This window comes from Triturus cristatus, chromosome 4_1, assembly GCF_964204655.1.
Source record: "Triturus cristatus chromosome 4_1, aTriCri1.1, whole genome shotgun sequence".
NCBI lineage: Eukaryota > Metazoa > Chordata > Amphibia > Caudata > Salamandridae > Triturus > Triturus cristatus.
Window position 1 is genome coordinate 1,041,280,342 of NC_140585.1, and position 14,525 is coordinate 1,041,294,866.

Sequence of the window (14,525 nt, forward strand, 5' to 3'; positions counted from 1 at the left end):
AGTGCATGCCTGCATGCCTGCATGCATGTGTGTCTGCGTGTGCACATATGCACAGGTATGTACGAGTGCCTGTGTGCTTGTATATATGTGCATGCATGTGTGAGTGTGTAAGTGTATCTCCTCTTGGTATTGCTGTATATGTATATGCATTTTTGCTTCTGTGCATGTCTATGTGCTCGTCTGTGTCTTCTTGTATGTGTTTATGCCTGCCTGCATGCGTGTGTGCGAGTGTGTGTGCATGCTTGTATGGTTGCTTCTATCTGTGTATGCGGCTGCTGGTGGCTATTTCCAAATGTGTGCATGTCTATGTGTGCGTTCGTGTCTGTCTGTTTTTATCTGTGCTTGCACGTTTGCGTGTGTCTATCTGTGCATCTATGTTTATTTTGTAGTTTTTTTTTTATTGCACATAAAAGGCCCAGGGAGGAGTGAGAGCGCTTTACTAAAAACAATATCTGTGACAGTAACTACTGGCTGGGAAAAGATTAACATAATTAATCCCAGTTTAATTCTTGAATTCAGCAACTGTATGGTGACAGATTAAACTTTCAAGAGACCATGCCAGTGCTAAACACCACGTGTGATGCTTTTTTTTTTTGCTTTCGTTTGAGCTACGATGTGTTCGTTGTGTAATCTGAGATTATGCAATCGGTTGTGGGTTCTGTTTCATGATTGTGAAACACATAGCCCTGTTTAATATCTTGTGGCTTCAGAAGCATATAATTGCATTGTTACTTTTCTTCCCAACCAGCATATGATATTACTCGTCTCCCCTCCCTCATAACCTATTTCCCATTTTCTGGTTCTCCAGCACCACAAGGTGATACGAATGGCAATAGCGCTTTGCAAATATTATCACTCCACTACATACGAAACCCAAAAGTAAAAAACATTGCCATTTCTAACACCAAGAGCTCTAGCTTTCAAATATGCGAGACCTATTGCATTGCAAATGTTTGTTTGTGCTGGCAATACCGCTGTACTTGTCCTATTCCTTTCACTGAACTTATCCTATTCTCGTATTTTAGGTGCCCTTAAAATCCGTTTCATAGAACGTAGATTCTTAGATCAACCATTAATTCACTATCTCTCTGAACCTACTGTCAGAGAACTGAGAAATTCTAGCAATGTCCGACACCTCTGCTGACTTGCAAGAAATATCTGAAAGCTTCTGGCCATACATTTGTGTTTCACGTGAAGAGCAAAAACATTATTTTTGTTTAGTCTATCCTCACTCCGATGTTAATGGTTGGCTTTAGTCTATATAATGTGAGATCCCTAGTAAACTCTCCTGACTTTGAAGCTTTGCACAAACCGTTAGAAAAAGACAAAGTGCGGATAAACAAAATTCACACAAGACTGTAGAGCACCACCTAGGTACGTTGGTAGACTGTTTAGGCAGGTTGCCTCAAATATTGCTCACTTAACATATTGCCATGAAAAATTTAGTGTTGCTCCTTGTGAACGGTGCCCTAATTTGAGCAGGTTGTATTTTTCACGTATAACTTTTTTTAAAATATTGGATTCATTTGTTGAATCAAACAATATTTTGCTTCTGTTCTCTTTCTTCATATTTTAGAAAAAGGCTCCTTCTTTGCAGTGTATCCAGTTTCATCCAAACAAAAGCTATAGTTTAATGGTAAGTATTTTCATTTCACTGTGGGATTTTGATTCTCTTAAGACTGTGATTGTGGTGGACTGAAGAAGTGTTATTGTTATATTACCTTAGGTAGAACACAGTGGATCTGTTTTCTGTAGCTGTTATGTGTATATGGTTTTAGGATATACCGTTGAAAACGAGGTTTTTAGCATCTAATAATTAATCTGAATAATTATTTTCGAGGCTCTGTTTAAGTTTAATTTAAACGCACTGAAAGGATTTTTTTTACAATAGTTCAGCAATGATATTGGCAGTGTTTACTCTGTCATGTAAACCTATTATGAACAGCACATGTGGTGGCAGGGTTATAAGTTCCATGTGTATATTGGTGTAAGAAACTATTTCACAAATAAGCTATTGCAAAGGAGCTTATTAACCGGTCAGAGAAGGAATATTGCTGATGTGAATGTGCTGAAACCGTCTCCTTGTGACGTTCACTTTTGTTATGAGAAAGCTAGCTGTACGCATTTAGTTTTTTAAAACAATTTCTTCTGTGAGCCCTTAATTCCCTTTAACTATAGCAGATAGTGTCTAATTCTTGGGTACTCTCAAACATTTCCCCAGGGACCAAACATTTGGTCGGTAGTGTGACGGGGTCCGCACTGATGTCAGCGGGGTGTTGGGCGGGGTGGAGTTAAGGTGGCTGTAGGGGACGCGAAGCATGTACATCTAGTGGCTGAATTGAATTGCACAATGTGGAACCAGAAAGCCTGGGATCAATCTTGGCTTCCCAGCTTCAGCAAATTGTCTCATCCTAGGCAATTGTTTAATTCATTTTCACCTCCTTTTTCTTCCTTATCACATATAGGAGGTCCTCAAAATACATGATTACAGGATGTGCGCTGTACAGAAACATTTCCTGTGTTTGATTTAATAAAGTGTTATGTTGTTTATGTATAATTGCAACCTAAGCCACTCAAAGGGTGCACATAACAACTGGCTTCGCTCTTAGTTCACTATGGGCATTGTTGTCAGGGGTGGTAGGGTGGGAATTATAAATGTTTCTAAATTCATGTTTGAAAACTATCACTTTTAAAATAATATATATCAGTGCTCTAATATAATCTGATTTACTAATGTGAAACGGTCCTGCATGTTAATAAAATCTACTTTTTGCATTTTGAAGAATTTATCATATTTTTACACATTTGCTGCAATATGTCTTTATAAATGAAGGTATTCCCGAAGTTAAGCAGTGCAGAACACCCTGTTGCTTCATTTCTTTAACTGCAGTTAACATTTGAATAAATGCTTGCACGTTTATATAACATTTTAATGTTAGTTCTTAGTTGATTGAACAGCAGCCCAGTGCTGGTTATGCCAAACGCCCTGCACATTATGGCTTCCAGGCCATACTTCGAGCATCACAGCTATGAGATCTATTGAAGTTGCCATTGTCTCCTTTGTGCGGGGTTATGTGTGTGCCTGCTTTTCCTATTATTACTCCCTCTGTCTTGAAAGATGCAGGATTCCGCATTGTATGTCTTGAAATATAAGGGAATGCCTTAAGTCATTTGAATACATATGTTTTGGGTATTGACTTTACAATCAATGTTTAAATCTTTGTACATTCCCCTGTTTTCCTCTACTTATATGTTGCTGCCTCTTTCTTGATTCTGCATCTTTTTTTACTTCTACTTTCTCTTGCAACACAGAATATATAAGAAACAAATGTTCAACCCAGATCACCCACCAACCCGTTTCTTCTCAATATATCGACCTCCAGGCAGCTCTTCGCAAAACTAAAAAGAACAATTGGCGAGGAAGGATACTAGATAAAAACAGAAAAGTTATCCAATGTTGCACAGGCACAAAAGGACTACCATGCAGGTATTTGGATATTGGAGAAGGAACTGGGTATAAAATAAGGGATAGTTTAGTGAACTTTTTGGGCCTGTTCACCTAGTCAGAAAAGGCCCTATATAGGGTTGGTGGCATAGGCATAGAAGAGTGGTTAGAGAAAAAATTAGGTATATAGTCTCACTGGAAAAACCCTGAAAATAAAGGGCCTGGTGTATCATTGGCAGGTTGCACGTAGTTGGTGCAAACTGCGCTCTATTAGTGAAACATTTTGCAATACAACTGATGTACTAATCAGCAGCTCACAAAATGTGGTTTTATAGAAGTGTTCAAAACCTGCCTTATCAATATTAGTTAGGCAGGACACATTTTGCGATATCCTGGGAACGCATGTATGTGCAATGGTGCAAAGCTTTGATGCATATCATTGTGACTTTCAAGTAGGAGGGGGGTGCCCCTTTAACCGCCTCTTCAATTTTTTAATTCCATAAAGGGTGCAAAACCCATTTGAGAGTCAAAAAGACTTTCGACTTGTAAAAGGGAGTTGTTTTTTTGCGGGCCTGTAATTTCATGCCTTACCATTTTAAAGTCTACTGAGCTGAATACTGAAGAGAATGGTACAATATATGAGAGGTCTTCTTCAATGACCTTTATAGTAGTAAACAGCCATCTTGTTTATTTTCCACGCGGGCGCGGCATGAGCCTTCCTGGCCACAAAGTATATTTACTGCTATACATCACATACAAACCTGTCTGCATTGCTAGACTTGAAATTCCTCACGAAAGACAAGGGTCCAGGGGGAGAGGTACAGGCACTAAATCTAAGGACTGTCTCAAGTTACATTTGATTGGTGTTCTTCTCATAAATAAAATGCAATAGGCAATAAAATGTTTCCTGCATACCATATATGGTGAGGAATGTTGGTTGCTGCATTTAGAGTCATAAATTAATGGTCAGAGTTACTACAGGTGGGTCTCGACCTCGGGTGGACACTGAGGCCATTGGTGAAGGCGTTCAGATGTCCGGCACGGGTAGCACATGATCACTACGTGTGCTAGGACCCGATTGGCTATGTGTTCCTAACTCATGTGACATCTGACTTAATGGTGTTTGGGGCGCGCGTATCCCTCTGGCCAGGTGTGCTTTATTGGGGCAATCTCCCCTGACCATTGTAATGTCGCCGCGTTTATCTCTAGGATTGCTCAAGAATTTACTGCCTGAGTGGTTACCTGCAGCTGTTCACCCTCCCTCCTATGACCTATCAATCAGCAATTCCTGGACCTAGGTCTCAGGGCTCGCTTAACTGCATATTTGCGAGTCGAAGGTGATGTAGATTTCACAGCAGGCAAATCTGTTAATAAAGACGATATTTCATTTCCATCGATGTATGCCCCATTTTACATAACATCTACATAAGGGAATTGTTCTCTGAAGCGAGTATGATCCAAATGATTGAGTTAGAGACGAAGAATTAGGCCACAGCAGAAGATTGGAGAAAGGTCAAATCATTAAATGCTTTCTAATAGCAAGATGGTGTGAAATGCTCCTAGTGGTAATTTGTAAAGTTTCACAAGGTCTGTCACCTAAATAAGGGAGTGATCAACTATCTGCTTCCTTTTTCTTACTAGTGGGCACTTTCAGCCAAATATCATCTGATAACTGAAGAGAGCGGTTTGAAAATACATTCAGACTTCTACAAGGAGAAAAGTTGGAGATATGGTTATAAAATGACTGGTGGCCAACACATGTTCTTAAATTCAATTCTTCATGTATAGGTGCTAGTGTGAAGAGTGAAGTGCTAAAGTTACCCGACTTAACATGGCTAGTTCAATAGGACATAGGTAACTGAACTGATCTCTTTGGAGGTTTACGATACAGACTTGGGAATTACAAAAGAGCTGATAGTGGTTCAGCACTCAGTAATCGTATTATATTATATGAGATGCTGGAGTATAGCAACATTTTTTTAGCCACCAACAGGGCACAAGTCCTAAAAAATGAAGTGGGGGGACTAACCTAGTTAATCAGAATGCAAGTGGCATCACAGCGCGTGGCATCACGGCGCGCAACATCACGGCGCGCAACATCACGGCGCACATAAGAAGTGACATCAGATCTTGAGACCTCACATATCTATTTAGCAGGTCTATCATAAGTACATTGGAGCACATTTCGAGTATACACGCAAACCCTACTGATTGAGGCAGAAGATTCACACTTTTGAAAGCTATGTGTAAAACAATGTTGCCTTTTGTCAGCTCAAACTTCCTCTACTCATAGTGCTTTACAAGAAAAAATAGTGGTACTTAAATTATTTCAAATTATTTCAATGCCTCCTCAGGAGTAGTAAGCACTATATAAATTACATTTATTTTGAGTAAATACAGGGAAAGACCAGTGCATCTGACATTCTTACAGCATACATATCTTGTAAACAGGAACTGAACAAAGTGAAAAGCTGCCTCACTTACGTATGTGTGAAGTGTAAACAATATGTGAGCCTTTGTTTCCCCTCTTCTGCATTTGTTTCTAAGTGTGAGGCTCCTGACTGCTCCCAGCCAGTAGACTCGAACAAAATGAGGCCGGATGACCCCTCAAATTGGGCCCTTGTTCTGGGCCCAGCTGGAATCGGAACTAAAAGCCCTTTACCCGCCTGCACGTTGTTGCGATTGAAAGCATACAACACGTGCAGGCGCTGCTGAATGTGTCCCGGTGTTTGCAAATAACACCGGGACGAATTCAGCATATTTTTTTAGTGGGGCCCAACTTCTAGGCAGGGTGGAAATAGTGGGCGGACGCCGTCCACTCGCGTTTACCCCTGACTCGAGCCCTGGTCACCAACATCAAAGATCACAGTCTCTATATAAACAAGTACGAACTTCCAATGTCAACATTTTCTTTATTCATTTATTAAATATCTTCTCAATCAGAGTTACATCAATGAAATGAGTGATAAAATCCAGTAACCGACGCGTTTCGTCCAAACAGGACTTCTAAGGGGCTACAGAAAAGCACATACAATACATATACCAACATGTTTAAAATATGTACATATACATTTATGGTTTAAATCTTTTTATTTGCATTTCGTAGCAAAGGCCAACAGTGAGCCACACATATGGTCTCCAACTCAAGTCAGGTTAATCAACAATGAAATGCGGATAATGGAGGGAACCAGCCATTTCACATATGCAAGTGGCCAAGAAAGAAAACTTATCCAGCCCTCCCAACCCACCCCCCCACCCGACCCTCGTCCACCAACTAAGAGGCCAATTCAAGAAGGGCTTACTTCTCCTCTTTCTGCGAGGCATCCTGGGATTCCCCCTCGGGAGGTTCTGATAGGCGCAACAAACGGAGGTATCTCGGGCAGGTGAGCTCAGTAGGGCGAGAAATGGCTGCCAGAGATCCGTGAAAGTGGAACCCTTCCCAGCTAATGTGAAAGTGATCTTTTCCATCCCCAGGATCTGCCATAGATGCTGCAGCCAGCCAGTAAATGTGGGGATGCGAGTAGTCCGCCAGTGGAGCAGAATGTTTTGTGTAGCCGAACCCAGCACAACCACCATCTGGCAGCCTCGCTGTGAGCGAAGCGGATATGTAAGAGGGTTCAGGAGGACCAAGAGGATATAGCTTGGGAAACGTGTGAGCGGAGTATCGAAGTGTTTGTCTATTTCATCAATGACCTGCGCCCAATAAGTGTGCAGCTATTCACATTCCCACAGCAGATGCACCAGTGTGCCCCGTTTCCCACAGCCCCGCCAGCAGTCGGTACTTAGTCAGGGGTCCATCGAGTGGAGGCGGTCGGGTGTGTAATACCAGTATGTGGTCACCTTGGTCAGGGTCTCTGTCAGTCCCATGCTTCGTGCTGAGTGCCGAACTCTATAGTATATCCTTACCTATTCTTTGTGATTGAGGGCCCGGCCTAGATCTCGTTCCGAGCGCATGCGCCCTGCGTTGTAGGTATGTGTATGTCCAGCTAGCAGCATCTTGTACAGGTTCGAAATTAGCTTTTTGTAGGATGAGCGCGTTAGTAGCCATTTTTCGTAGGGTGTGAGGAAACGCTGTGCGTGTGGTTTTATGAGGGGATGGAGAGCCCAGTGTTGGAGCTGCAGATAGTGGAATCGTTCTGACTCCGGAATCCCATAGAGTGATCGAACTTGAGGGAGAGGGAGGACCCTGTCAATGTCAAACAAATGCCCCAGGGACCGGCAACCCGTAGGGTGCCAGCTTGTGAAGGAGGTCTCACCCATCCCCGGTTGAAATTCAGGGTTATCAAAGAGCGGAGTAAGGGGAGATGGGAAGGAAGTCAGGTTGTATTTCTGACAGGTCTGATCTCAGGCCTCCAGAATCGTCCTAGTTATGTGGGAAGCATAGAGATTGGCAGGTCTGTGGGCCCTGCGCAGAAAGGGAATTCTCTGCAGGGTCATGGCCGCCACCGCTTGGTCTTGGAACAGCCCATGTTTCTCTGATTCGGACTTGCTCCATTCTACCAAATGTCAGTCGTCGCTTGGAAGTAGAGCCGGAGATCTGGGACCCCCAGACTGCCCTCGTTGGGAGGCAGCATCGCGATAGCTCCCTTCATGCGAGATCGGCGGCCCCGCCAGATGAACTGTGACAGCTCTGATTGTAGGGGTAGAGTCTGGAAGATGTAAAGTATTTGAGGTAGAATCGTCATTTTTATAGCAGCCACTGTCCCTAACCAGGAGATCGGGAAGTACTTCCACTGCTGCAGCTCCGCTCGGATCTGCGTCAGCAGGTTAGCGTAGTTGATGGTGGCTATCTGGCAGTGTATGCACCAGCTGGATGCCAAGGTAGGGGACAGATCCGTCCGCCCATTGAAAGGGGTGCACGGAGCATAAGCCCGCCAAGGTGGAGGGCAGCATGGAGAGGTTAAGTGCAACTGATTTTTCAACATTAACTTTGAAGCCTGAAGCCCGAGTGAAGTGATCCAGTTCCGCCATGAAAACATCCAAGGCTGGGGTGGGATCGGAAAGAGGCACCAGGATGTCATCGGCATAGAGCCTAATGGTGTGAAAACCGCCCCCGAATGTAATCCCGGTGATAAGAGGGTTGCGCCGAAAGCATTGGGCAAAGGGCTCCATATACAGCGCTTAAAGCAGGGGTGTGAGTCCCCCTCGAGATAGGTAGGCGGAACGAGGTATGTCTGTTAACTCGGACCAAGGCCGTAGAGCGCTGATAACAATTGAGAATTAAGGTTCGAAACCTCTCCCCCAACCCCACGTGGATCAGCACCTTTTCTAAAAATGGCCAATGGACCCTGTCGAACGCCTTCTCCGCATCTATGGTAAGAAGCATGTATACTCTGGGACCCCGGGAAGCCTTCTCGATCAGGTGAAGTACTCGTTTAGTGTTGTCGCTCGTCTGGCGTCGAGGGATGAACCCCGCCTGATCTTGGTCAATGAGTCCTGGCATGTGGGGTGCCAATCGGGAAGCCAAGATCCCTGTGAAAAGTTTGAGGTCAATGTTGAGGAGAGAGAAAGGGCGATAGGCCCCACAGCTAGTCTTTTAATTCCCGGCCTTTGGGATGACAACAATGGTTGCTTCCAACATGTCCTCCGGTATTGCCCCCGCAATCGCGAATGAATTAAAAAGGCGTGTTAAGAGGGGTGCTATCGTTGGGCAAAAGGTTTTGTAAAAGGAGGCATTGTAGCAGTCTGGTCTGGGCGATTTAGCCAGCTTGAGGCGAGAGATTGCCGCTATGACCTCCTCCACTCGTCTCTCTCTCTCTATGTGGTAAGCTTGAGCCTGCGTGAGTGAGGGAAGTTGCGCTGCAGCTATGTATGTTTCGCTAAGCGAGCCATCTAATGCTTGCGCCGCATACAGTTGTGCGTAGAAGTCGTGGAAGGTGTTCACAATGTTCGCGTCAGCCCTTAACGCTCGCCCCGCACCATCGCGTATTTCCTGAACCCCCTGATGTTGGCGAGCCTTGCGCAACTTATGAGCGAGTAAACGGCCGCACCGATCTCCACCATGTAAAATGCCTGGTGCAGTCGTAAAGCAGCATATTCTGCCTGATCATTATCGATGGCCGCCAGCTGGGCCCTTAAGGCGCGCAATTGTCTCCAAATCCTAGGCACCCCGGTGCGCTGATGCATCTGTTCCAGCTCCCTAGTTCGTTGCGCAAGATCAATATTCATGTTTTGATCTGTCTAAATGTATATGTACATGTTTTAAACATGTTGGTTTATGTGTTGTATGTGCTTTTCTGTAGTCCTGAAGAAGTTCTGTGTGGACGAAACACGTCGACTACTGTATTTTATCACTCATTTCATTGATGTAACTCTGATTCAGAAGATATTTGATAAAGAACAAATGAAGAAAGAAAATTTCGACATTGGAAGTTCTTGCTTGTTTATATAGAGAATGTGATCTTTGATGTTGGTGACTAAAAAACTGTTGCTATACTCTAGCATTTCATAGAATACAATATGATTACTGAATGCTGAACCACTATCCGTTCTTTTGTATTTTGGAATTTTTACATTTTGGATTAGAGAGGGGTTATACTCCTAGGTTCATTACACCTTTTACAATATTTTGTACATATCCCGTAATATTATTGTTGGCAAGTGCAGATTTTCTTTGCCTTAATCCTTCAGTTTTGTGTTGTAATACTTGGGAATTACATTTATATAGTCCGGCCTCAGGGTGTCAAGTGCTAGCACAGCAATTCTAGTTATGAAAAATGGAAATTTGATTAAACATTTTAACTGTATCAAGCAATACTGTTCTTGCTTCAGAATCATTCTTATATTTTTCACTGAATTATTATATGAGCAGTCTTTAGGTGACTACAAATTGTATATACCTAAAAATGTTCTGAGGGCTAAAGCTATCTTTATTCTGTTTTGGCATCATCTGGTAGTAAATGGTTCCTTGTCACCCACAAATCCCGAAGACAACATTTATCAGATGTCCATTTAGGACTCCGCCTCTTCTGCATGACATGGTACATCTACATAGTTGTAAAATTGACAACTGTGCAGGTGAATGACTTCAGCGGGGAACAGATTCTATTTTTGTTTTAAATAGTGCGATCTTGACCCAAAAGTATCAGAGCACCAGCTGCGTTAGACTGACACATTTATTTTGTTAGGCACGGGGAGATTAAGTGATTTGCCCAGAATTACTGGATGCTTAGCTTCCCTCCTGAGACATGAATCCCTGTTCCCCAGTTTCGAGGTTGACAGATGTTAAAAATAAAAGAGATAGTACTGACTCCTGCAGGAGTCCAAGGAACAACAGCTGTGGTTAGAGGGGTAAAGTGGAAGGTTGTCAGTCGGATAGAGGTTTAAACAAGTATTTTTCACTTGGAGACTGAGAGCAACTTATTAACATTTACAAGAGGATAGACCATAGTCCGAGAAACCACTGTTAAAGAAGTTGGAGGAAACAGATATCCACAGGATATGCATAACTGGTTGCCGATTTGAGATTCTGGTGGCAAAGAAGGAGTCAAAATACTAGTCGAAAGCGTCTCAGGGTGCAGGTGATGTGTTACTGGCAGACTTTGAAAAGATAAAGCTGGAGGCAGGATAAGAAGCACTGCATAACAGGTTAACTCAGAGGCAAGGTAGAGGTGTGGCAAAAAAGGCAGAAGGTATTTCAGAGGCGAGGCAGTCAGGAAAGGACCAAGGAAGAGGTTCAGGATCACAGAGAGAAGTGGCCAAGTTACAGCTTCTGACTTGCTTGGGAGAATTAAATAGTTAAGTGGTGGAAATGAATTCTTAATTGATTTCTTTATTGATGGAGGATGCAAGTTTCTCTTCTGGAAGAATGGGCATACTTGATTTTTGCTTTTGCAAAACACTCTTCATTGTTTAACCTCTGTATCCTTAGAGATTTCCATATTGGTTTCATTGTGTCCTTTTTTGTGCTGCCATTGTTCATGTGGCAAATGTACCCCTATTATTGTGCGAAAACAAAAAAAAACTAATTGTTGTCCTCCCCCCACCCAGTACCTAGGCAGCAAGGGTCAACTGGGCAGGGGAAACCAGCCTTTCAAAACCTTTAATTTACTAGCCAAACACTGATTTGTGGAGTGCTGTCACTGGTGATTGGAATCTACTCTTCTTCATTTTGTTTTCCCATTTTTTTTTTCATTTTGTGCTAAAAGCTGTGTATTTGCAGCATTAATTACATAAACATACAATCCAAACATAAAGCCAGAATTTCATTTGATTTGATAAAAAAGGAACAATCAAATAATACACTACGCACAATAACCACTAAATAATGAGCTAGAGAGTTACATAATATGGCAACAAAGTTTTCCTCAGAATGGACTTGAAGAAGAGATTTCAGTTTATACAAAAGTTGCGATCCAGGAAGAGAGGGGGCCCCAGATCTTATTCCCTTTGATTCTGCCTTTCCTGCCTCTCCTTTCATATAGTGCCTTTTCTAAGTTATATATATGTAAGAATCGTCTCTTCCACTGCTGGAAGGTTGGGGGTTGTGAATCAAGCCAGGCTGAGCCGACACAGAGCCTGAGGACCGCCATTGCTATGAAGGTGAGTTCTATCCCTTCTTTGCCAACTGTATCATTTACCCCTAATAGCATCAACTGAGGTGTCAAAGGAATCTCTTTATTGAGGATTTGTTTTAAGAAGCTTGAAATTTCACGACCTACAGATTCTATACAATGACTAGTGGAAAAAATATGCACTAAATCCACACCGAAAGTTGCACATCTGAAACAAGAAGTCCCCTCTGTACCACCCCATTTAACTATTTTCGCAGGTGTAATATACAGATCGAATATAGTCTTAAAATGTTGAGCCCACAGATTGGCAGAGCACAGTACCGTATTCCACAACTCTAATGATCTCATTAAGCAGGAATCCTCAACTCCCAACCTATCCTGCCATTTCAGACTATGTTTCTCTAAATAATCTTTCCTGCAAGGTTCTATATATTTGTGTAATTGAGGATCCCGTAATAGTGGTTAGCAATTCCATTAGAGTACTTGTCCAAACCCTGCCGCACCACCGGCCTTTTTAAGCAAAAACCTCTCAGCTGTAAGAATTTAAAAAAAACTCGGGGGCCAGCACCAAACCTTTACCTAACTACTTCTAATGATGTTATATGGTCCCCAGCTAGGAGTTCCATTATCCTGTATAAACCACCCTTTCCCCACCATGCCAGACATGTGTCTTTTAATGCCCTTGGCAGTGGGTCATTCCCGATTATGGGAGAATAACGATTGAATCTACCTACCCAAAGTTTCTTCCTAATGTCTGCCTAATTGCGAAAGGCAGCAATTAATACCTTGAAAAAAGTTTTCTTAAAATAGCTTGCGATTAATCAAGTGGAGGGAGAAGAAAGAAGCTATGATCCATTCAGCTTCCTTGCAGTAATGCTCAATATCAATCGGGAATGGATCACTTGACCTGAGTAACCAGGGTTTGCAACGTGTTAATTAAAAACCCTCAATCACGTTTGTAGGTCACAGGCGGTATATCTTGGTTCTCCGCCAGATTAAAAAACGTGACAGCATCATCATTGGGCTTCTTTTTCGTATGCTTACCTCCGTCCGGAGGAAGAACCACTGGTTATTGCAGTAGTGATCAGAGAGAAGTGAACTCTTGGTGCTCAAGTGAAGTGAATTAAAAATAGAGGAATATAGAAAACCTTGTATGTCCTGGACAACATTTTTAAATTAGTCAGGAATCGAAGTAAATAAAAGCCGTGCGGTGCGTGAAAAGACGAGTTATCAGTCTAACGCACTGTAAGTGTCCAAAAAATAGGTCGACATGTTTCAGCCCTTGCAATCGCCCATGCGGGTCGGTGGGGGCTTTCTTCAGGACCTCTAGAAAGTGGTGGTGGCTGTGTGTATTTACATAGCAACCTGAGTGAACAGCTTATAGTTCACTGTTCTTTGAGAAGGTCATATAGTACCTTAAAGCCCGTGATTATAGGCTTCAACAGGGTACTGGCGGGCACATTTTACCTGCTGCTTCCTTCGTTGTGAGCGACTTGTGCTCGCTCTCCCTACGGCGCCGTAGGCTTGCTCCATTGAAGTCTATTGGGATCCGCAGCTGTGTTCTCACACTGCAAGCGTCTCCCGTGGGTCCTTTACTTACCTGCCTTGGGTGGATTAGTAAGGCCCCAGCGCTTCTAAAGGCCCTAGGCCTTCTCCCCACGCAAGTCGATATTCCTAAACCTAATTTTTAGGTCTCACCTGACCCAGCGCATGCGCTGGTCTGGCGAGACATTTTGTGAGGGCTCCAAAAAGTGCTACCAGGCCAGCCTAGAGCTACAGTGCATGTGCGCGGGCACGCGCGCTGCGCTTGACCAAGCTTACTTTCACTTTCTCGGCCGCACGGCCACTTTGATGTTTGATTGTGATCACTTTCGCGGCCGCACGGCCGCTTGGCATAGACAATAGGTCTCGCTTTTGGTACCTTATAAGTATTTAGTTATGCAACTGTTGCATGGCTAAACACTTATAAGGTCCCAAAGGCGAGACCTATTGGCTATGCCAAAGCTTGTATTCATTGGGATAATCCTCTGCTACCCATGATCCAAGCTTTGTGCGCAGAACTTGGAAATGTGAGAACTATGGAAAAGGTTGCAGTGACTATGAAGAGTTCAGCACACACTGACCTGCCAGACGCAGTAAAAAGCCTTAAAATTACTTCTGAGCACACATTTTTTTTTTAAATCCAGAATTATCAACAATGCACAAAACGTCGACAATTAGAATCGAAGGCGGCAAACTGGATGGAATATCATTGTAACAGAGCAAACAAATAAAAAATACAGACGTGAATCATGTCAGCAGACCATGCTCTGGGCAAAGGAATGTACTTTTAACTGTGGACTGCTTACAACTTCTCTGGCTGTAAATAACGAGTATGCTAATAAATTACTTTGAATCGCAAATGTAAAGGAAGTGGGGAAACATAGTCTTCAATGGTCCATTTTCGATTCCACATTTGCTACTCTTCAGTGCTTGCTTTGAGTGAAGTTGATAATGTGAATTACAACAAATGTCAGCAAATGGAAGCATGAGCTAAAAAAAGTGGACTATAAGGTTACGTATATAAA

The 14,525-nt window shown here is 43.0% G+C and overlaps 1 protein-coding gene across 2 annotated transcripts in view; it reads left to right on the forward strand.

Annotated features, from left to right (window-relative positions):
- GSAP (gamma-secretase activating protein) overlaps nt 1-14,525 on the forward strand; it is a 762,740-nt gene that overhangs the window by 323,615 nt on the left and 424,600 nt on the right. The window contains exon 10 of one of the 2 annotated variants that reach the window (XM_085654015.1): nt 1,577-1,636. The exons of the other annotated variant lie outside the window; for it this stretch is intronic. Coding sequence (XP_085510141.1) covers nt 1,577-1,636 — 60 coding nt within the window. The remainder of the gene's footprint in view (nt 1-1,576; nt 1,637-14,525) is intronic. 2 annotated transcript variants of the gene reach the window in all.